This window comes from Chlorocebus sabaeus, chromosome 28, assembly GCF_047675955.1.
Source record: "Chlorocebus sabaeus isolate Y175 chromosome 28, mChlSab1.0.hap1, whole genome shotgun sequence".
Taxonomy (NCBI): Eukaryota; Metazoa; Chordata; class Mammalia; order Primates; family Cercopithecidae; genus Chlorocebus; species Chlorocebus sabaeus.
The window spans coordinates 18830160-18854590 of NC_132931.1; the positions used below are offsets into that span (position 1 = coordinate 18830160).

The 24431-nt window shown below is 47.7% G+C and overlaps 1 protein-coding gene and 1 pseudogene across 1 annotated transcript in view; one reads left to right on the plus strand and one right to left on the minus strand.

Annotated features, from left to right (window-relative positions):
• The first annotated feature begins 267 nt into the window (after positions 1-267).
• Positions 268-24431, plus strand: part of GNA12 (G protein subunit alpha 12) — a 113915-nt gene continuing 89751 nt past the window's right edge. The window contains exon 1 of the mRNA XM_008018831.3: positions 268-696. Coding sequence (XP_008017022.2) covers positions 388-696 — 309 coding nt within the window. The 5' untranslated portion in view covers positions 268-387. The remainder of the gene's footprint in view (positions 697-24431) is intronic.
• On the minus strand, positions 8641-9637 carry LOC119622712 (prefoldin subunit 4 pseudogene; annotated as a pseudogene).

Sequence of the window (24431 nt, forward strand, 5' to 3'; positions counted from 1 at the left end):
AGAACCTCAGCCTGGGCGTCCAATGAGAAGCGCCTTCACCTCAAAGATCCCGCCTCTTTCGGCGTCGACCCCGCCCCGAGGCCGGAAGGGACGCCCGCCTCCCTTGGCGAGATGAGCCAATCGGAGGGCTCTCACGGCCAGATGGACGGCAGCCGGCCCAATCCGCCGGGCCTCACGCGGCGCCGACCCGCCCCTCCGCCGGGCCCGAGTGGCGGCCGGGCGACGAGTGCGGGCCTCGGAGCGACGGCAGCGGCGGCGGCGGCGGCGGACGCGGCCTGAGGCGAGCGGCGGGGCGTGGGGCGGTGCCTCGGCCCGGGCTCGCCCTCGCCGGCGGGAGCGTCCATGGCCCCCGGGCGCCGGCGGGGCGCGGCCGCGGCCTGAGGGGCCATGTCCGGGGTGGTGCGGACCCTCAGCCGCTGCCTGCTGCCGGCCGAGGCCGGCGGGGCCCGCGAGCGCAGGGCGGGCGGCGGCGCGCGCGACGCGGAGCGCGAGGCCCGGAGGCGCAGCCGCGACATCGACGCGCTGCTGGCGCGCGAGCGGCGCGCGGTCCGGCGCCTGGTGAAGATCCTGCTGCTGGGCGCGGGCGAGAGCGGCAAGTCCACGTTCCTTAAGCAGATGCGCATCATCCACGGCCGCGAGTTTGACCAGAAGGCGCTGCTGGAGTTCCGCGACACCATCTTCGACAACATCCTCAAGGTGACGCGCGCCCCCCGCCCAGCACCTGCACCCAGGTGGGCCGGGGCGCTGACCCCCGCCCCTGGCCCCCCGTTGGTCCGCCGCCGCGGGCGGGGACCCCTGGAGCCAGGATGCCGGATCCAGCCCCGCCTGCACCCCACTCCCTCCCACCCATCCCCCGGGGCCTGCTGGCGTCGTCTCTGTCCCACCCCCCTCTCGCCCTTTTTGAGATAGGATCTCGCTGTGTTGCCCGGACTGGAGTACAGTGGCGCGCCCACAGCTCACTGCAGCCTCTACCTCCCAGGCTCAAGCCCTACCCCCTCCATGGCCTCCCAAAGTAATGGGATTACGGGCGCGCACCACCAGCCCAGCTAATTTTTAAGGTTTTTTTTTTTTGTAGAGATGGGGTCTTGCAATGTTGCCCAGTCCGGTCTTGGTCTCCTGGCCTCGAGTGATCCTCCTGCCTTGGCCTCCCCAAAGTGCTAGGATTATAGGCATGAGTCATGGCACCTGGCCTGCCTCTGCCCTCTCTAGGGTGCCTGGGGACCGTGGGAGTGGAAACTCGGGTCAGCTTCTGGAGATGGGGGGTGAGGGGCTTGGCACTTAGCCCCCTCCTGGATGTGCCCTAGCAGAATGGTATCTGCCCATTTCCCACTGGAAGATCTGTGGGGTAGGAGCCCAGCTTGCCCTGCGCTCCGGCTGAGCTTAGAAGAAGAGCAATGGAGACCGGACAGGAATCAGCCATGAGTCTCTTTTTACGTTTCTTGGTTTTTTTTTTTTTTCTTTTTAGAAAGGCTCTCTGTTGCCCAGGCTGGTCTGAAGCCATCCTCCCACCTGGGCCTCCCAAAGTGCTGAGCCACATTTTCTTAATAGGAAAACTTCAAACATATGCGAAAGTAGAGGAACTAGTAGAATGTTTGTAAAATACCCACCCCCAACTAAAGCAATCATCGCTTCTGTGCCAATCCTATTCACCTGTACCCTCCCCATAGTCTGCAAGCATATCCAACTTTGTGTAGTTGCATTAGGAAAGGTTTTAGGATGTATGAGTGGCTGAAAGATAAGGCCTCCATGTAAAAACACAACTGCAGTACCACTAGCAAACCTGAAAATTAGTAATAGCTCAATATCACCAGATATCCAGTGTTCAGAATTCTTCCGTTGTGGCGTTATTGTTTTGTTTGAATCGACATACGTTGCAATGAATCTCCAGATTCTCCTATCTCCTGCTTCCTTTTTTCTCTTTGCCATAGTTGTGAAAGAAGCTGTAAAAGTTGGCCTGGTGTGATGGCTCATGCCTGTAATTCCTGCACTTTGGGAAGCTGAGGCAGGAGGATCACTTGAGGCCAGAAGTTTGAGACCAGCCTGGGCAACATAGCAAGACCTCAGTGCCACAAAAACGAACACATTAGTTGGGCATGGTGGAGTGCACCTGCAGTCCCAGTTGCTTGAGAGGCTGAAGTAGGAGAATTGCTTGAGCCTGGGAGGTCGGGGCTGCAGTGAGCCATGTTTGGGCCACTGCACTCCAGCCTGAGTGGCAGTGAAAAAATAAAAGAACCATAGAGTTGATAAAGTCAGGGTTCCAGTCTCTCAGGACTGTGGGCCTGTGTTAAAGGGCCCCAAGGAAGATCTGGAGAAAACTGATGATGAGGGAACAGTGGAGCCTTGCTTACACCTAAATAGCATCCTTTCTCCCTCCCTCCCTTTTTCCTTCCTTTCCTTCTTTTCTTTCCTTCCTTTCTTCCTTTTCTTCGTTTCTTCCTCCCTTCCTTTCTTCCTTCCTTTTCTTCCTTTCCTTCCTTTCCTTCCTGCCTGCCTGCCTTTCTTCCTCCCTTCCTTTCTTCCTTCCTTTTCTTCCTTTCCTTCCTGCCTGCCTGCCTTTCTTTCTCCCTTCGTTTTTTCTTCCTTCCTCCCTTCCTTTCATTCTTCCCTCCCTTCCTCCCTCCCTTCCTCCCTTCCTCCCTCCCTTCCTCCCTCCCTCCCTCCCTTCCTCCGTCCCTCCCTCCCTCCCTCCCTCCCTTCCTCCCTTCCTCCCTCCCTCCCTTCCTCCCTTCCTTCCTCCATCCCTCCCTCCCTTCCTCCGTCCCTCCCTCCCTCCCTTCCTTCCTCCCTCCCTCCCTCCCTCCCTCCCTCCCTCCCTTCCTTCCTCCCTCCCTCCCTCCCTCCCTCCCTTCCTTCCTTCCTCCCTTCCTTTCCTTCCTCCCTCCCCTTTCATTCTTCCCTCCCTCCCTTCTTCCCTTCCTTCCTCCCTCCCTTCCTTCCTCCCTTCCTTCCTCTCTTCCTCCCTTCCTTCCTCTCTCCCTTCCTTCCTCCCTCCCTCCTTTCCTTCCTTTTTTCTTCCTCCCTTCCTTTCATTCTTCCCTCCCTTCCTTCCTCCTTCCCTCCCTCCCTCCCTTTCCTTCCCCCCTCCCTCCCTTCCTTTCCTCCCCTTTCCTTGTCCCCTCACCACTTTTTTCCCGAGCCCATTTTGGGGAAACCAAGTTTGAGGCGAGGACAGTTGTCTCACAGCAGAGGCGGAGAGAAGTTTGCCATGCCAGAAAACCTGCCTAGAGACTAGATTTTATGGTGCCTGGGAGATTTTAAATTCAGCAAAGCCTCGTAGAAACCTGTCGGGTACGTTTCGCTGACCCATAAGGATACCTGCCTCAGCCCTGGAGGTGAAGTGACTCCTTCTGGGGTCTCTGTGCTATAATCTTGGCCTCCAGACTTCCAGGCCAGTATCCCCACCTGACATACTTCTCATGGAAATGTTTCATTTTTATAGAATCCTAAAGGAGTTTATAGAGCTCCTTTAGGATTGTGAAGGGAAGAAAATAATTTGATAAAACACCTTTTTTCAAAAAAAAAAAAAAAAAGACTCAACCTCCTGATGCATAGAAACGTTAACTTTCACTGACTTTCTCATCAGCAGAAACAAAATGTGTTAACTAGTATCTTAACTTCCTTTCCAGCTTTGTTTTTTCTAATTATAGTTTCATACTAAACTCACTTCATGTGTTGTGACCATTTCAATAACAAGTTAGAAATTCATCTTTCAATTTAAAACCAAAAACTGTTTCCTCCTCTTCAACCCCCACCCCCGCATTTTTATTTGAACAGATCACTTTGGGAAGAGACTATTTTATTTTTTGATTTTTATTTTTTGAGACAGGGCCTCATTCCGTCACCCAGGCTGGAGTGCAGTGGCACAATCATGGCTCACTGTGTCCTTGCCTCGCCTCGTGGGCTCAAGCAGTCCTCCTACCTCGGCCTCCCGAGTAGTTGGGACTGCAGGTATGTACCACCACCCCCAGCTAATTTTTGTAGAGACGGGGTCTCACTATGTTGCCCAGGCTGATCTTGAGCTCTTGGACTCAAGTGAACCACCTGCCTCAGCCTGCCAAAGTGCTGGGATTACAGGTGTGAAGCATTACACCTGGCCAGGGAAGAGACTTCAAATAAATTGCTCTGCAATGCCTTTAGTACTGGACATTTGAATACCATTTAGAATAATATTTGTGGCTATTTAGAGGTTTAGTGTTGACAGGTTCCTTTTAGAGCCCGGACTGTGTGCCATACACATTGTGCCTGATCCTTTCAAATACAGTGTTGAGTTTTCGTAATGCTTCAGATGGTATTACCTCATTTAGTGAATGAGGAAATTGAGGATAGAGACTTTAAAATCTGTTCAAGGCCAGCTACCTGATTAGCAGATGGCAGAGCTAGGAACTAAACATGCTTTTTTAAAAAAATTAAACTTGATTTTGAGATAATTCTAGAGTCCTATGCAGTTGTAGGAAATACTAGAGATCCCACGTACCCTCTGCCAGCTTTCCCTTGGTGATAATGTCCTGTAAAACTGTATAGCACAATCTTACAACCAGGATGTTGACGTGGATACGGTCACGATGTAGAGCATTTCCATCAGAGAAGGACTCTTCATGTTGCTGTTCTGTAGCCAGTGTCTGCTCCTCCTGTCCCAGACCCTGGCAATGAATAATCTGTTCTTTTGTTGTTGTTTTGAGACAGTCTTGCTCTGTCGCCCAGGCAGGAGTGCAATGGCGCAATCTCAGCTCACTGCAACCTCCGCCTCCTGGTTTCAAGCGATTCTCCTGCCCCAGCCTCCCAGGTAGCTGGGATTACAGGCGCCCACCACCGCGCCCGGCTAATTTTTGTATTTTTAGTAGAGACGGAGTTTCACCGTGTTGGCCAGGCTGATCCCTAACTCCTGACCTGGTGATCTGCCTGCCTTAGCCTCCCAAAACACCAGGTGTGAGCCACTGCATCCGGCCTCTATTCTTTAATTCTATAATTTTGTCATTTCATAAATGTCATGGCCAGGTGCAATGGCTCATGCCTCTAATTCCAGCACTTTGGGAGGCCAAGGCAGGCAGATTGCTTGAGCCCAGGAGTTCAAGACCCTGGGCAACATGGTGAAACCCCGTCTCTACAAAAACTACGAAAATTGGCCGAGTGCGGTGGCAGGTGCGTCTAATCCCAGCTACTCAGGAGGCTGAGGCAGGAGAATCACTTGAACTCAGGAGGCAAAGGTTGCAGAGAGCATGCCACTGTACTCCAGCCTGGGCAACAGAACAAGACACTATTTCAAAAACAAATTAGCTGGATGTGGTGATGCACACTGGAACCTGAGAGGCAGGTGGGAGGATCACTTGAACCTGGGAGGCAGAGGTTGCAGTGAGCCAACATCGTGCCATTGTACTTTATCCTGGGCAACAGAGCGGGACCCTGCCTCAAAAATATATAATAAAAAATACATATATTTTATATATATAAATATATATATTTTTATATAATATTTTTATATATTTTTATATTTTTATATATTATATATTTTATATATTATATATATTTATATAGATATAATAAAAATATACATGTATATATATATTTTTTCCTGTTATCTCTCTTTTGTTGATTTCTGGTTCGACTCCACTATGGACAGAGTATACTGTGTGTGGTTTCACTTCTTTTAAGTTTGTTGGTTGGTTTTGTGGCCTAGGATATGGTCTATTTGGCAGATGTTCTGTGGTCTTGTGTTGGTGAATGTTCAGTAAGTACGTGAAAAACGCTTGTGCTCTTGTTTGGTGGAATGTGCGCCATATGTCAGATCTCTTTGATTGATAGTGGTGTTGAGTTCTGTATCCTTGCTGATTGTTCAGTAGTTCCGTCAGTTGTTAAGAGTCCTCAACGATAATTGTGGATTTGTCTATTTCTTCCTGAGCTCTATCAGTTTTTGCTTCATGTATTTTGAGGTTGTGTTATGTGGTGCATAAATGTTTAGGATTATTATATTTTGATAGATTAACCTTTTTTTATTATGTAATGTCCTCCTTTTTTTTGCCAGTAATTTTCTTTGCTCTGAAGCCTCTTTTATCAGATATTTTAATATGGCCACTTCCGTTTTTATTAATGCTTTCATCATATATATTTTTCCATCTTTTAATACCCTTGTTGTTTTGAATTGAGTTTCATGTAGACAGCATATTGTTGCATCGTATTTTTTAATACACTCTTTACATTAAGGGTAAAGTCATTATTGTGACTGTTACTATCTTAGAGACAGGGTCTTATGCTGTTGCCTAGGCTGAAGTGCAGTGGCACGATCGTGGCCTTGACCTCCTGGACTCAAGCCATCCTCCCACCTCAGCCTCCCCAGTAGCTGGGACTACAGATGTGCACCACCACACCCAGCTAATTTTTAATCTATTTTTATTTTTTGTAGAGACAGGGTTCCACTGTTACTCAGGCTGCTCTTGAATTACTAGCCTCAGAGCCATCCTCCTGCCTCAGCCACGGTGCTGAGATTACAGGCATGAGCTGTCCTGCTTGGCTGATAGATTTTTTTTTTTTAAGTATAATGCTTTGTATTATTTTCTTGGTAGTTGCCTTAGGTTTACAGTATACATATGTAAATTATCCTAGTCTCCTGGCCCCAGTGTTTCACAGCTTTCAGTGTAGGAACTTCTGCTTGGGTCCATTTACCCACCCCACTTCACTATAAATGTCTTAGCACTTCTTAACAGACTTTGAATGCCTCATCAGGTGGTTTACTTCAGTCATCAACTGTGATTTGAAAACCTCTTCAGGAGTAGGCTATTATATTTATACCGTCTTTTTCCTCCTTTTTACTGAATAAAATTGTCCCTCTTTTTACCTATTTCGATGGTCTTCTTTCTGAAGCTCTAAGCCTTCTTCTGTTATCACTTCCTTTCTGTTTAGAGAACTTCCTTTAGCCATTCTTTAACGATCAGTTTGCTTGCAACAGATTCTCTGAGCTTTCCTTTGTCCAAGAATGTCTGTATTTCCTCTTCATCCTTGAAGGATACCTTCGCGTTGTTCCAGAAGAGAAACCTGCTGTCGTTTGAATTGGTCTTCCTCTCCGAGTGAAGGCATTGCTCCTGTCTGGCTGCTGGGAAGAGTTTTGTTTTTAGTTTTCAGAAGTTTCGTTATGATTTGTCTTGGCACAGGCTTCATCCCGTTCATTATAGTTGGGGCTTGTTTGGCTTCTTGAATCTGTACATTTATGTCTCTTGCCAAATTTGAGAAGTTTTCAGCCATTATTTCTTGAATGACTATTTCAGTCCTTCTCTCCTCTCCTTCTGGGACTCCGATGTAGGGCTGTTAGCACTTCTGTTAATGAACTCTGGGTCCCTGAGACCCTGTGGCCTTGTTGAATGGGGTTGTAACATCAGCTCCCCTCTGGGCCTTGCTGATTCCAGGGAATGGGAGGGGGTAGCAAAGCGACAACAGTGGAGCCTCTCACCCTCCTATCCTCCCTTTCTGCCTGGTGGTGGGGGTGCACTTCCCCCCTGGGCCCTGCTGACCCCACCCTGGTGATGGAATTTGGAGCACCTCCTGCTGCTTCCAGGCAGAGAATGGAAGGTGAGATCCCTGCTTGGCCCTGCCAGCACTCTTTGGCATGCCACTTGGAGCATGTCACCTGGTTCCTTAGGGTGGAAGATCAGTTTCCCCCTCAATTCCACTGAAACCTTAGTGGGTGGTATATGTGATTTCTCTGCTGATGTTTTCTCTTGTATTTGTTTTTTTTGTTGTTGTTAAGATGGAGTTTTGCTCTTGTTGCCCAGGCTGGAGTGCAGTGGCGGCTGGAGTGCAGTGGCGCAATCTTGGCTCACTGCAACCTCTGCCACCCAGGTTCAAGCGATTCTTCTGACTCAGCCTCCCGAGTAGCTGGGATTACAGGCACGTGCCACCACGCCCAGCTAATTTTTGTATTTTTAGTAGAGACGGTGTTTTACCATGTTGGCCAGAAGTCTCAAACTCCTGACCTCAGGCGATCCACCCACCTTGGCCTCCCAAAGTGCTGGGATTACAGGCGTGGACCACTGCGCCTGGCCTTCTCTTGTTATTTGGAATAGGGCGGGCATTGCAAAGGTCTGCTACTATAAGAGCGTCCTTTTCCGGGTCCTTTGGCCAAGAACAGGCTCTTCTTGGAGTTCTTTTTCTCTGTACCTTTCAGCTGTTCCAGCTTGGAGGCTTCTGCAGCACCCATCCTGGCTAGGTAGGAGGCAGTAAGGACAGCCAGAGAACTCCCTGCCTTGTCGCTCCTCAAGTCCTGAGGTTGCTAGGTAGCCTGCCACCTTCTTTCTACCTTCTTTCTGCGCTTGCTGGTTGTGTTCCATTCAGAGCTTTCTTGTTAGCCCTAAGGGGGCGGACCTGGGAGGAGTAGAGCTGTTACTTCATGGAAGTCTCCATCATCCTGGTCTTTTTACTCAGTGTTGAGCTTTTCCATCTTGATCACAGTTGTGCCTGAATTTGCACATAGGATTTCTGTTAGATAGTGCGAGGACTTCATTACCTCATTCTGTCCTCTGCAGTTCATTATTTGAATCTACTAGTTGCTTTGATTTTTTTGTGAAGATTGCCAGTAAGACTCTCTAGTTTATTCTTTTTTGTTAAACAGTATTCAAGTTTATTAAACAAATTTTTTAAAGTATTATAAAATGTTTAACTTTCATCAGCTTCAAAGTTTATGTTGCTCCCAAATTTTTGCATACAACTGAACTGTCAAATCTGCTGACACCCACTGAATTGCTTCGACTTTGGATTCTAAGGCGTCAGTTGCTTGCACATTTTTATTTGCTGCTTCTAACATTTCCTGTGTTTCTTTTTGAGAATGGCTAATGAAGACATCACCAATTTGATAAGGCGTCATTAAGCAGTCAGCATCTGCAAGCATGGTACTGTCACAAGCATCTTCTATGTTTTGGAGTTGTTTCTGTTTTACTTCTATTTCTTCCTTCAGCTCTGTGATTCTACTTGTGTTCTGTGCAAATTTGTTTATCTTTTGTTGCTCTTTGAAAGTAACATTGACATCTTCTTCAGCCAGCTTCGTGGTGGCCACTATCTCGGGACTGGAGTACAGCATGAGGCAATGGCCCACTTTGCCCCCAAGTGCTCTCTCGCTGCCTGTTGGCCCAGAATTCCCCGGCAAATACAACCCTGTCTCCACATTCCCTCCCCTTGGACTTATGGCCAATGATCCCTAAAAGCTGGGACGCAGGGAGGAAATGTCACCCGGCAGGACTTGGTACATGCCCGTTAAAGGGACCAGCAACCCCCGTGGGCCGACATCAACGGGGGTGTGGCGAACAGCCTTGTTTATTCTTTTTATTTTTCTAATTCTGCAGATGATATCCCCTCACTTCCTGACTGGACTATCCTTAAAGTTTGTGTATTTGGTGTTTCTGAAGTTGTGTAGTAATGCCTCTGGTGGTGGTGCGTGCCTCAGGCTGATGGCAGGCATCAGGCCAGCTTAGATTTATCTCACAGTGGTTCCATTCCCTGATGTATGTGTGGTGCATTAAATTCCAAGAGTGTTTTAATGACTAAATTTCACATCCAGTTAGAAGTGGATAAAATGTTAGCTGTCTGAAGGTTCCTTGTTATATAGACTGGAAGTCCTAACCATCCACATAATTGCATTGGTGTAGCCTTTAGCAACCCCAAGGTAGACTTGCTTATATGCAAATGTGTAGTCACGTGTCGCGATGTAAAGACTGAGATCCCGTCCATCGTTAGGTGAGGTTCTCACGCAAAACATCCTGGAGTGGAGCCACACAAACCTAGATAATATAGCTGACCTTACACCTAGGCCTGTTGCTCCCAGACTGGAAACCTGTACAGCATGTTACTGTACTGAGGTACTGTGGGCCATTGTAGCACAATGGCAAGCATTTATGTATCTCAACATAGAAAACGTGCCGTAAACATCTGGTGTTATAATTTTATGGGACCACCATCGTATATGCAGTTTATCTTTTAGCAGAACATCATTATGCGGTGTGTGACTGTTTGGCTGATTTTAGAAACTTTTTTGAAGAAGTGGATGATTAGAATGGGTGGCCTCTTGTTGCCACTGAAACAAAAACATCAAGTTCAACAAAATCTCCAAGGCATTGTGCTAGGCGCTGGTGCAGAAGCAGTAGTCAGTGCATCTTGCCCATCCCCTACTCTCCACCCGCACTCTCAAGCTGGGGAGACAGTGGCACAAGTAACTTTAACATACGGCGTGAATGGATACCACGTTAAATGCCACTGGAGAAGTAGAGAGGTGTTGCAGGAGGACAGCAGGGAAGATTAATTCTGGCTGAGGTATCTACAAAAGCCTTGTCGAATTGTGATTTGAGCTGGCCTTTGAAGGTTCCGTAGGATTTCAGCAAGTGGAGAAGAATACACAAATGAGAACCATCTTAATGGCTCTACATTCATCTATCAGCTAAGACAGAAAATTCAATAGGTAGAGATGCGAAAGAATCAGGAGCTAGCTGGAACTTTCTAGTCCGAAGGAGTGGTCGTAATGTGGCTTGCTTTGGACTGCAGTCACAGCGCTCTAGCTGAAAGCTGTGGTCCTTCTCCCTACAAAATTCATTTATCTACATAGAGTTTCAGGGGGGTGTTTGGACGTCCTAAATCCCAAGAGTGGGCCTACTAGTGGCCCATGGACTGCAGATTAACAGCGTTCATTGTAGAATATCAAAGATTATGTAAACATTTTGGATTTTTTTTTTTTTTTTATAAAGGATTGTTTGCTGTATCACATGTACTTTTTGCCAAGATGTACGGAACTTTGAAGAAGCCTCCTCTGCTGTTCTGGCCTTTAAGAGTCTCTGTTGCGGGAGTTCAGAAGCCCCTCTTTGGGCTTGGTGCTGCAGCGGGTTTGCGTGACGGCGGAAGCATACATTTGCTTCTGGGATCTGGAAGCACAGTTGGGTTTTTATTGCCTTGTTGGCAAATTGCATTTAACAGGTTTACCTTATGCTTTGACATATGGGGTTGGTCCTTTTGTGATACCAAAAAAAAAAAAAAAGCAAAAACATCTTTTTCCATCAGCTAAATAAATCCAGAGACGACTCTGGCCATTTTTGGGGGTTCAGAACACATGAGTGATGGTCTTGTCCCCCAGCTTTCAAGCTTACCTGTTGATTATCGTAACGAAATCAATTAGGGGGAGCAGGGTTTGACCTTCAGTCATCTGTCATGTGAGGTTTGGAATCTGGCTGCGCTTGATGTGAGATAGTGTTCTGTTGACAGCTCATAATTATTTTCTGTTCTTACTCAGTTGAGAGTGGGTTCATGGATCGTATCGGTTTTAAATGGAACTGAAGATTTAAACTTCGGGCTTATCTAGAGATGTAATTACAGGGTGATGTTCAAACCAAAGAAGCTGATGTGGTGTAATAGACCTAGAGCTTAACTTGCATCACCTGAAGGGCAGTGCCATCCCGTAATGACAGGCCGGCTCATTTCGTGCTGTAACTATTATGGTTTGTCTGTACTTAAAGAAATGGAGGCTTCAAGTGGGCTGGACAGAGCAGCTGCTCAGGACCACCGGATTGCCTTTTAATCCTAAAAGCCGAGTATGAATATTAGTTGCTGACCACGTGATGGGTTAGTCTTTCTCTCAGGGAGGATAAATGCTCAGGTGTGTCCAGGTTTTGCAGAATGGAAAACATGACTTGTATCCTGTGTTAGCATATCCGTTAGAGAAGCCCACGCTTCTGGTTGATTCCGTTGACCAAATGCATTTGGAACGTCTGCTTTGGAAGTGCGACATCCAGAGGACAGAGAAGCAGAGTGTGGGAGCTCTTGCAAGAAGCTGGCAAGGTGCTGGAGGGCAGCACATCCAGCCGCCCTGGACGGCAAGGGGAGGAAAACTTCCCTGACCCCCGCTTTCTTAAGCAGAGGCCAAGCAGACGGCACCTCTCTCTGAACGTCAGCATCTATTTTACTGTCTAGTCTGAAGTCCACAGCACCAGCTTTGTCACATGGCCTGTTACATCAGACCACAGCAGCAGAGAACAGCCCTCGTGGGTATCTGCTGGTGGTAGCGCGCCAGGCTCTAGTAATCAAATAGCTACTGAACCTGAGCTGAGCAGAAACTAAGCCCGAGGAGCACTGAGACCAAAGAATCTGTGTTAATTCTCTCGCCACTGCGGTGGAGGTTCCAGTGATGGTGCGTGGCATGGACTCCTCGCAGTCCTCCAGTGCCTGTTTGGGGCAGTCAGTGGAGGTTCCCTGGTCTCACCTGGGAAAGGCCAGGCTAGATGCTGGGGCCACGGGAGAACCTGCTCTGTCGTTCACAGCCAGGCTTTGTGCTGTGTGTACGGCAGTGGGTGGAAGAGATACAGTCCTGGCCTCGTGGAGCTGATTCCTAGTTCGCTTCTCTGGGGACAGGAACCACAACGGGAAGACAGGGCATGAGCAGTAACATCACTGGGAAAGTCACTTGGAGGACAGGGGAGCCCTTGTCTAGTGGAAGAGGCCATTCGACTGTCCATGAGATGGATGAAGACATCCACCCGGACCGGTCTAACCGTGTCCCAGGGCCAAAATCAGGCATTCGGGCTGCGGAGGGATTTGTAACAAAACAGTTCCGTGCTCAGTCAGGGTGAGATACTGGCAGTCACTGACAACTCCATGGGATGCAAATTGCATTCATTTTCAAGGTCAAATTTTGCATATGTTTTTAGACAAGATACACAGTATTCCAAGCAAAACCCTTGTGATAAGGAAAGGAGTCATTACTTAGACTCACCTGCCTCCTGGTTTCCATTACAGTGAAGAGGGAATAGCTGGTTCAGGTGTTTACTTGTATAATACTAACAGGACTTTTAATCCGTGTTTTCTACTCATACTCAGTCTTATATCTACAATTCTTGGCGCACATGAGATGACTAATAACTATATTTTTGTGACCACTTTTTTTTTTTTTTTTTAAGAAAATCTGTAATTTTAGTTTTAGGGTGGGGAGAGGAACTGTTTTTCCCTAAGGTTCTGATGACTTGATTAGATAGATATGGATCGAAAACTCTGTTAAAAGTGTGGAGTGATGTAGCCCAGAAGGCGAAACTCCCTGGGAGATGAGCTGGTCAGAATTGAGAAATAGAGAACTAGTCATTTACCTTCTTATCAGTACTTATTTGGTATGACTGTAACACAATGAGATTGTTTTTAAACATACCAGGACTGCCGGAACGCACTAGTTAAAGCAGATGTCTCATGAAAAGTAATCATCTTGGGACACCGAGTCAACAAATGCCAATGAAGTGTGTGTTTCTGTGCTAGGTACTGCAAGAAGCTGAGGAGATGGGAAGACAGCCTGGAAAGAGTGATACCTTGATACCTTCTCTGTGCATTGGGAGCTTTTGTTTTTTGGATTTTTTTTTGAGACAGGGTCTTGCTGTGTCACCTGGGCCGGAGTGCAGTGGTGCAATCACAGCTCACTGCAGCTTCGACCTCCTGGGCTCGAGTGATCTTCTGACCTCAGCCTCCTGGGTAGCTAGGACATAGGTGCACACCGCCACAGCCCGCCTGGCAGGGAGCTTGTGTTTTTGAAGCACCTTATCTATTATGTCTTTGATCCTCCGAGTAAGCCTGTAAGGTCAGGTTGGGGTTTACTCTGACTGGACGGATTCTCACTTTCCTAGCCTCATGTTTCCTTGTCCAGAGATGTCAGCTACCGTGATTCTCTTGCTTCTCCTGCCATCCCTTGTCCCCCTTTGCTCGGGGAAGGAGTGACTTGCTTGATGGGTGGGTTTTGGGGAAGGCAATAAGCAGGCGGGGCTTAGGCCCTGTAGATTTCCACCCACTTGGGAGCTGCCCTGCTCAAAGATGGCATGCCTTTCTCCTGCCAGAGCTGTAGGGTCACCTCACCTGCATTTGTCCCACTATGGCAGTGGTCAGGAGCCTACTTGGCTGCAAACCCAAAACCAAACTCTTTAGTCAGAAGGCCAATATTTTCATCTCCATCCATCTGACTCCGGTTTTTTTTTTTTTTTTTTTTTTTTTTTTGAGAGGGAGTCTCGCGCTGTCGCCCAGGCTGGAGTGCAGTGGCCGGATCTCAGCTCACTGCAAGCTCCGCCTCCCGGGTTTGCGCCATTCTCCTGCCTCAGCCTCCCGAGTAGCTGGGACTACAGGTGCCTGCCACCTCACCCGGCTAGTTTTTTGTATTTTTTTAGTAGAGACGGGGTTTCACTGTGTTAGCCAGGATGGTCTCGATCTCCTGACCTCGTGATCCGCCCGTCTCGGCCTCCCAAAGTGCTGGGATTACAGGCTTGAGCCACCGCGCCCGGCCCTGGCTCCTGTTTTGATTTCCAAATGGATTCTAGACTGGGAGCAGAGGAAGAAATATTGAGACTCGTATGAGCATGAACACAGCACCCGAGGCAAAAAGAAGATTCTAGGGTGTGTAGTGCATTTCTTAGCCCCAGCCCCTAAAAGTAGTATTGAGGCAAGAAAGAGCTGTTGCAACCTTAACCATTTTGATACCTTCCCATGTAGAGAGAAACAGACCCCAAGTCGGGAATAGAAGCCAGGGAAAAGTTCGGGGAGAACACTCGAAAGGGCCCTTGGTAGAGGCAGGAAGTGTGGAGGCAGCCAGAGCTCTGTGCTGACCACAGCTCAAGGCAGGAGTCCGCTGGAGGCCGGGACACTTACCAGCTAGCAGGAGAAAATCCACTAGCCCCAGACAAGTTTCCAGCTTTCATCATCTCCCTTTCCTCAGAGAGGGACTGAAAGCAGTGTCCGTCTGTCAAACTCTAGCTCTGATCCGAGAAGACAAACCAGGTAGAAATAGAATCAGGAGAAACTGACCTGGAGCACATCTGAGAACAGGCTGGTGGAGGGCTACCACAGGGACGCTGGTAAGGGGCGACATGGCAGCTCCAAAACACTGTGTCCCAAAAGAAAAGAGGGCGAGAGGAGAAATAGCACGCAAAAGTCAGATGAAAAACAGGGTAAGAAGAGAAACTATGAAAGAGAAGTAGCCTGTCCAAGAGTGCTGTATGTTGTATTAGAATAATGAGCATATAGATGATATAAAACAAGAGCTCCAGGATATGAGAAAGCATTAACATGAGACGCAAAGGGAAATGGCAGAGGTAATGAGATAAATTGAAAACTCAGATAGCATCGTCATAGATCTCATAAGTACATCGGAGACAGGAAGGAGCTGAATAGTAATGAACAATGATGCCAGGGGATGTCTCTGGTTCCTACCCACTGTCAGCACCCCCCATGGCTGTAGAGTCAGGAGTCAGACACTGGACTCCTTCAGGCATTTGCCCAAAAAACATGTACCTAAACCTCCATGTTCAAAGACGCCTCAGTGTTTCTTCTCTCTCCCCGCACAGGGAAATAAAAGTGGAGGATTTCCCAATTCTGGGCTTTCTCCTCCTCCTGTGTCCCTGATTTTAAACTCCTTGGGGCAGGGACCTGTTTGTCAGGGCCAACGGCTGCAAAAGACCTTTTGTACGAATAGCAGGTCTCTGCTGTCACGGGGGTGAGCCCTTTGTACTTCATACAATGAGCAGATCATTTTCTTTTTCTTTTTCTTTTTTTTTTTTTTTGTGACAGGGTCTGGCTCTGTCACCCAGGCTGGAGTGCAGTGACGTGATCTTGGCTCACTGCAGCCTCCACCTCCTGGGCCCAAGCCATCCTCTCACCTCAGCCTCCCAAGTAGCTGGGACCACAGGCAGACACCACCACACCTGGCTCACTTTTAAAAAAATTTTTTAGAGAAAAATTAAGATTTTTGTAGATTTTGCCGTGTTGCCTAGGCTGGTCTCAAACTCCTGAGCTCAAGCAACCCACCCACCTTGGCCTCCCAAAATGCTAGGATTACATGCTGGGATTACAGGCATGAGCCACCGTGCCTGACCAAGCAGGCCATTTTCATGTGGGCATGTCCACTAAAGAAGACTCCATTAGAGTAGAGGGCAATGTATTTCTTTGGCCACCTGCTAACCTGAAGTCCCCAGAGCAGGAATAGTTGTGTTTGTTTTCCTTTTCCTGGTGTTTAACGTAGTGCCCTAAGGTAATAGGGGTTAGGAGACCTGGGGGCAGCCACCCGCAGCCGGCTTGGTGGACAACACTTTGGTCTTCCCCAGCTGCGTCCCTGGTACCATATAACAATACCGGCTGGATGTGGAGGCTCATGCCTGTAATGCCAGCAGTTTGGGAGGCCGAGGCAGGAGGATCGCTGGAGCGCAGCAGTTCAAGATTACAGTAAGCTATGATGGTGCCGCTGCACTCCAGCCTGGGTGACAGAGTGAGACCCTGTCTCTAAAAAACTAAAAATAAATATACTTTCTACAGCAAACATTAGTTTAGAAACTGCATTGCTGATAGTGATTTTCTAGTACAAATCCTTAGGAATATAATTTAGCTGTCCAGTAGTGATTATTTAAAGCCTTTTCTCCCTGTATTCCTCTGCAGTTTTCAGGAGGTTTTCATTTTGAATTGTAGGTGTTTTAATTTCTGGTTTGAATCTTGCTTTAAAGTTTTTGTAATCTTGAATGTTTTTAGAATGTGTAAATATCAGCCAAGGAGACCACAGCATCTTCGGCATTTTCTTTTTTAATTGGAAACGTGTCTTGTTTCTTAATTCTTGGTAACTTTAGAAAAAGAGCCACCAACTTGCCTGAGTTCTTTCCTGTTACCTGGAGCAAATTAGAACTCTTCTGGTAAAGTAAGATGCCCTTTTCTAGTCTTTCATTAATTTAAAAAAAACAACAACACTGAAATGAAGTATTGGGGGTAGGCAGAATGTTTCAAATGTAGGTGTTTTCGAAGTAGGTTAAAAGACTTCAATCTTGAGTCTTCTAAAAAAAATTTGCCCGATGTTTTTATAGTTAATTAGCGATACCTCATGATAGAGATACGTGGATGTTTATTTTCTTGGGTATGTTTTTGTAGTTAGGTGATAGTTTCCTTCATTATAACTCCTTTTTCTGAGTGGTTCTGACATGGGTCCTGGCATCTGCCCTATTCTCAGTCACGTCCTGGTGTCACTGCAGTCAGGAGTCCTGTTTAGTCCTCCACACCGCGGACAGGCCAGCCCAGCCCCACCGTCCTCCGCCTGGTCATGCAAAAGCCCCTGTGGTTCCCTCCCGGTCGGTTTGGTGGTTACTCCCTCAGTTTAGGTGCCTTCAGTCCGGCTCACAGTGTTTGAATTCCCATGCAACATCGCAGACTTCACCTGACCCGCTGAAGTTTCATTGATACAATCTCTTTGTTTTCACTCTGTTTTTTTAAATAATTGAGGTAGGCCGGGCGCGGTGGCTCAAGCCTGTAATCCCAGCACTTTGGGAGGCCGAGACGGGCGGATCACGAGGTCAGGAGATCGAGACCATCCTGGCTAACACATTGAAACCCCGTCTCTACTAAAAAAAAAAAAAAAAAAAAATACAAAAAACTAGCCGGGCGAGGTGGCGAGCGCCTGTAGTCCCAGCTACTCAGGAGGCTGAGGCAGGAGAATGACGTGAACCCAGGGGGCGGAGCTTGCAGTGAGCTGAGATCCGGCCACTGCACTCCAGCCTGGGCGACAGAGCCAGACTCCGTCTCAAAAATAAATAAATAGATTAATTAATTAATTAATTAATAATCGAGGTAAAATTCACATAGCATACAATTACCTCGAAGCGTACATTCAGTAGCATTTAGTACATTCCCTGTGTTATTCACCTACCACCTCTATCAAGTTCCAAAACGTTCTCATCGCCCCCAAAGGAGATCTGGATGCGTTAGCAGTGACTCCCCATTCCCTCCTCCTCCCAGCCCCCGGCAGCCACTCATCTGTTTTCTGTCTCCATGAATGTACCTATTCTGAATATTTCATATAAATGGAATCCTATAATATGTGACCTTTTGTGTCTGGCTTCTTTCACTTTTTTAAAATGAATATACTTTATCACTTAAAGTTTACAGAAAAACGGAGCAGAAAATACAGATTTCCCACACTCCCTGCCTCCCCCACACCGACTTTCCCCTGTGAGTAACATCTTGCATTAGTGTGGAAGGGTTGCGAAAGTTGTGAGTGAATATGAACATATGATTAACTGAAGTCCATAGTTGGCGTTAGGGTTCACTCATTGTGTCGTATCATTCTATGGGTTTTGACAAATATCTCAGCCGTTATGGCATCATTCAAAATAATTTCACTGCCCTAAAAATCCCCCTTGTTCTACCTGTTTGTCCCTCCGTCCCTGTCTCCCCTCAACCCCTGGCAGCCACTGAGCATTCACTGTCTCCATCGTTTTTCCTTTTCCAGAATGTTCTACAGTTGGAATCGGGAATGTGTAGCCTTCACATTGGCTTCTTTCACTTAGCAGTACATATTTAAGGTTTCCGTGTCTTTCCGTGGCTTGCGAGTTTCGTTGTTTTCATTATGGGGTTGTGTACCTTCGTGTGGATGTACCACACTTTGTTTATCTATTTACCTGCTGACGGACATTGTGGTGACTTCTAAGTTTTGGCAATTATGAATAAAGCTGTGGTAAACACCTGTGTGCAGGCTTTTGTGTAGACATAAGTTTTCAACTCATTCGAAGTGCAGTTAATTGCTGGATCGTATGGTACAAGTATGTTTTCTGTTTTGTTTTTTGTTTTTTGTGACGGAGTCTCTCTGTCACCCAGGCTGGAGTACAATGGTGCGATCTTGGCTCACTGCAACCTCCGCCTCCCGGGTTCAAGTGATTCTCCTGTCTCAGCCTCCCAAGTAGCTGGGATTACAGGCATCCACCACCAAGCCTAGCTAATTTTTTGTATTTTTCGTGGAGACGAGGTTTCAGCGTATTGGCCTGGCTGGTTTCAAACTCCTGATCTCAGGTGATCCGTCCACCTGGGCCTCCCAAAGTGCTAGGATTACAGGTGTGAGCCACCGCCCGCCGCCCGAGTGTGTTTAGTTTTGTGAGAAACTGCCCAGCTGTCTTCCGGAGTTTGCATTCCCAGAGCAGGGAATGAGAGTTCCTGTTGCTCCACTTCCTGGCTACCATGTGGCATTGTCTGTTTTGGATTTTAGCCGCTCTAAGAGGTGAGGAATGGCATCTCAGTGTTGTAATTAGCAGTGCCCTAATGACACATGGTGTGGAACGTCTTTGTATGTGCTGATTGTCCCCTGGGTGGTGGGAATGCTGGGATGAACGTTGGAATGAACGTACTCTAAAGACTTGTTCTTTTCAGCTGCCGCAATTGCTTTGTGACTGCGGTCCCACCACAGCCATTTCCCTGGCTTCTCTGCCCTGCGTCCTTCTTCCTTCAGTGTCCTGGACGCAAACGCCAGCACATGCTTTCTCAGGCATTTTTTGTAAGGCTGCTTTCCTGTTTACAAAATTATAGTGGCCCTCAGCCTCCCATCAGCTCTATACCTTCTCAGCCAGAAATGACCACAGTAGCTGTATACTGGCACAAACGCGCTTCTCCTCCTCTCTGAGATAGCTCCCTTTTCTCCAGCACGTCCTTGCCTAGTTTACACCTTCCTCATGGCGTCCTCATATGACGTCAAATGAAAACACACCCCTTTCGGGAAAAGAGAAAAGTGTCTTCGTATGCTATTGGGCCGCACATGCTGGGATGCTTCTGTCCGCCCCTTTGCACCCTCTCTCCCGCTTCTGTCCATCCTCTGCTCTCGGGCTGACCTGTATAGATTGGAGCAGCGAGTGTGGTGCTTTCTGGCTTCTGGTTGGCCGGTGGGAAGTCCTGGCAAGAGCTCAGAGGGAGGGAGGGAAGAGAGTGAGGTTCAGTATTTCTTCTCCCCGCCACCCCCCAGGATTCCTTCTGTCTTGTTTCTCGGGCTTCCCCCACACCTTTGTGATTAGTTCCTAACTTGAGTGTGCTGCTTGTTTCCTGTTGGGTGCCTGGATTTAGGATGTAAATTGTCGTAACCTCTCTTCTGGTGGCAATCTGATGCTTAGAGATGGTCATGGGGTCGCGGGTACTACCCAGGGTGAGATCCAAGAGGAGGCAAGCCAGGCATCTGTGCACCCACAGGTACCTCACCCTCACGGGGCCTCACCCTCACGGGGCCTGAGGCAGAGGGGCCTCCTCACTTGTCCTTCATCAGAAAGTGGTTCCTGGACTTCCTGTGCCTGTCGTCACCTGGGCATCCTGTTCAAATGCGGATTCTATTGGGCAAGCCTGGGAGGTCTGGAAGCTCCTAGGTGGTGGCCGTGCTGCCACCGGTCCTCAGCCACACTTCGAGCACCAGGGATTTTTATTGCGGTTTGGTTTGCATTGTTAAAATCCTGGAACGACCTAATCGCCACTTGTAGGGGCTGACTGATTGAACTGTGGTGTGTGGTGGGCACTGCATAGTTTTTAGGAAGTCGGTGAATCAGCTGATATTTTCGAGCACCTTCTCTATGTCAGGTGCCTGGGATACATCACTGAAAACAAATCCTTGCTATGTAGAGCTTACATTCTAGTGTGGGAAACAGACGATCCACAGGGTAAACAGGCACGTCTTAGGAAGTGTTAGAAGGCAACAAGTGCTGGGGGCAGGAGAAAGCAGGGCGAGAGCGTGTCCATGTTGGGTGGCAGGGAGCCACCTGCAGAGGTGGTGGGGAGAGCACCCCAAGTACAAAGGCCTCCGCAGACCCAGAGGAGCCAGTGTGATGGCCATGCAGTGAGGGAGGAGACCCCCGGACGGGCAGAGGCTGGTGCAGCCCCCGTGGGCCTGGCAGGCCACTGGGAAGACGCGGCCTTAACTCCGTGTGTGGATCTTTGTCCCTGAGGATTTCTGCAGAGGAGTGGCAGGATCGGACTTGGACATTCACAGGGTCGCTCTGGCCACCCTCACTGAGGGAGACCAGGTGGACGTGGGGGCAGTGAGAGGCTGTCATAGTGATCTGGGACCAGCGTGTTGGGAGTGGAGATGCTGGGAAGCGGTCAGATCCTAGAAATGTGAAAGCGCTGATGTTGAAAACACCATTTTTGAGACAGGCAGACGTGGGTGTGATCTGTTGAACTGGAAAAGGAGTGAACCATCTTTTAGGAACCATATTTTGAATGTGAACACAAAAAAATGATGGTGGTGGCATATGGTTATGACACTAACATGAGCATTTCTCTCTAATTAAAGGGGATTTATTTGTATTACCCTTATCTCTTTCCTAGAATGCACATTATTTTTATAGGAAAAAGAGTCTTAGAAAAGACTGCTTCTTTCTCTATGTAATTTTACTGCATGTTCTTTATGAAGATTACTCATTTGCATTGTGTTTTATAGATATTAATAGGTAGTTTGTGCTTTATTATGTCTACAACATGCTTTTTTAATTTTTAATTTTTTTTTTTTTTTTAGTTTGCCTAGCCAACTAGAATGCAAGATCCTTTGACGTTGAGGATTGCACTTTTATTTTTCCTGTATTCCAGCTTGTAACAGACACTTTCTAAGTGCTTATTGAACGAATTGTTCTAATTCTTTTAAGCAACGGCTGGCCTCTTCCAGAACAGTTTTATTTTTCTAAACCTGCAGAGGGTTATTATTAGCATGCTTGAAAGACCGAAGCATGATTGTCTAATTCTTGAAGATTCTAATTTTTTCTTCCTTATGCCCTCTGTTCCTGTTACCTTCCCCAAGCACTCTTCTGCATGCCATCAAAGTTGTGAATGGGGGCTGCAGTAGAAGTTGGAGTGTCAGAACACACTTTTGCCCTTACTGCTATCAGTCTTCAGTCAGATAAGTAGCCTTTTTATATAAATAGTTCCCTCTTGTTTCTGTGGAGCTGGGGAAAGCGGGTGCCTTGGGTTTGTGTGTATGCTGGATGAAGCAGACAGGGTGTGGGGCTGGCTCTGGACTACACCAGGAAGCCTGGAAAAGGCCCTCCAACAAAGCCTGCCATAGATGATGCCTCGGACCCCACGTTTTTAGTTACAAATAATGTACAAATAGTTACTGAGAATTAAAGTTACTTTCTTCAAGGCCATCAGAGTGGTTGGTAACTGTAATGTCCCTGAAAGACTCAGCATCTTTAATCTCTTAAACCACGTTGTGAATTCCAGTAATTGGAGGCCAGGGAATGGGCAGAAGACTGATGGTGAATCTAGGGAGCACCTTTTTATCACTTTTAGGAGTGGGCTAAGCAGACTGTCTTAGGGACTGAGGGGGTTCAGTGTTTATCTCGTTCAACTCCTTTGCAAGTCATTGTCTTTAAATCTTTCTTTTCTTTCTGAAACAGAGTCTCACTCTGTTGTCCAGGCTGAAGTGCAGTGGGGCAATCATAACTCAGCGCAGCCTTTACTTTCTGGGCTCAGGTGATCCTCTCAGTCCAGCCTCCTGTGAATCTGGGACCACAGGCACGCATCACCACGCCTGGCTAATATTTCTGTAGAAACGAGGACTCACTGTGTTGCCCAGCCTGGTCTCAAACTCCTGGGCTCAAGCAGTCCTCCCGCCATGGGCTTGCAGTCCTTTTTCTTTTTAATGATGGATTGAGGCTGGTCTCACGCTCTTGGGCTCAAGCAGTCCTCCCACCTTGGCCTCCCAAAGTGCTGGGATTACAGGCGAGAGCCACCGCAGTTGGCCCTTCAATCTTTATCAGGGTTTGAGAAGGGGACTTCCGTAAGATATGTCTTAGATAGGGGAGGTAAGAGTGTGCCAGGTCTCAGGCCCATGTAACTCAGAACTACCACTCCTGGTTACTGGACAGTCTCTACAGATGCTAGCTCCAGTAGGTAGACCTCTGAATTCTGAAGAAATTGCCCCAGTGAAACCTGAGACACAAAACAACCACTCCAATCGTCCATAGAAGCTTCAGAATCTGTAGGTTTAGGTAAAAAAAGAGAATGGGAAGGCTAAGCACATTCTAACATTTTTTAGTTTGGTTTGTTAAGAAATGTTGGTGTTAATCTGAGTCACCCTTGTTGATGTGTATGTCACATTTTACATAGTACTAGTCATTACATCGCGGAATGTCAGCCTGGGCGGGCGTGCGAGGGCCTGGTCCGATTCCCCCGTGTCCCTAGGGCCTGGCACCATGGCAGCACATAGTAGGCATTCGAGTATTTGTTGGATGCATCAATTCTTGTAATAAATACAGGAAAAAGGTCTTAGGGAACTTGAAAACCAAATTTTAATATTGATCTTGTAAACGAAGTATTGTTCATGTTTTAGTAACATGAAGGTCAGGATTCCACTGAGCAGGAATATAGTGTAACCTCGTGTTTCCTGGCAACTAGCCCTTTGCTGCTAGACTTGCCACAGGAAGGGAAAGAGCTTACCTAGCGTTGTTCATCACTGTCTTACTAAGGTGGAGGAAAACGAGGGGCAGGGAGCTGAGAAAATAGAATAACTGCAGGAGTTTTCCTTGTCCATAGGGCACACTGTTTGAGGGGAATTGTTTTGCTGGGGGCTACCCAGTGAGTGAGTTTGGAGTTGCAAGCCTCGTTTCCTTATATAGAGTCATTGATACAATCGGGGAGTTTCCTGAGTAGATGATTAAAGCAGTTCTGTATTCATTCTTCTCTGTAAGTGCCAACACCTGGCCATGATTTCTCTGCGGTCAGCTGGACACTGACATCCATTTTCTCACACTCTATTTACGAGGGAAGGGAACCCTGGTTGGTGAATTCATTCTCATGGTCTTTCTGCCCGGGTCAGCAGCAAGACAGTCCCTTGCCACGGAGGCAGCGTGTCCCCACTGTTAGAGGCGGGGAGTTGCCCTCAGGGTACAGCGTGAGTGACTGGAATGCTTCTGTCTCTCAGCCTGTCTTGCGGAATATCTGTAATCTAAGCGTCATTACAAAAATTCTTAAGCCGAGAATAAGCAGAACATTAACCAGAGAATAATTGATTGGCATCTTTCACCTAGACAACATTTTTGTAAAATGGGAGTGATTCCTGTGGAGTTTTGTCCGTGTTGATGAAAACATGGATGCAGGCTGGATGTGGTGGCTCACGCCTGTAATCCTGGCACTTTGGGAGTCCAAGGCAGGAGGTTTCTTGAAGCCAGCAGTTCAAGACCAGCCTGAGCAACATAGTGAGATCCCATCTCTACTAAAAATTAAAAAAAAAAAAAATTAGCTGGGCATGGCGGTGCATGCCTGTAATCCCAGCTACACGGGAGGCTGAGGCAAGAGGATGGCTAGAGTCCAGGAGCTTGAGGCTGCAGAGGGCTATGATTGCACCACTGCATTCCAGCCTGGGTGACAGAGTGAGATCCTGTCTCTAAAGTAAAAAGTTTTTAAAAGACACGGCTGGAGTTTCCTCTTTGGAAGATTACAGAGCAGAGGCCGGGGTGGTCAGTGAGCCAGGAGCTGGTGACTGGCCGGTGGGGCAGGTCTGGACAACAAGCAGCTGCCACACTGTGTGTTGCTTCCATGCTCTGTGTTTTACAGCACCAGGGACTTTCTTTTTCAACTTTTTAACTTTTTAAATTTTATTTTTGATTTTTTTGTAGCGATAGGGTTTTGCACATCTCCTGGGCTAGTTTCAAGCGATCCTCTCACCTCAGCCTCCC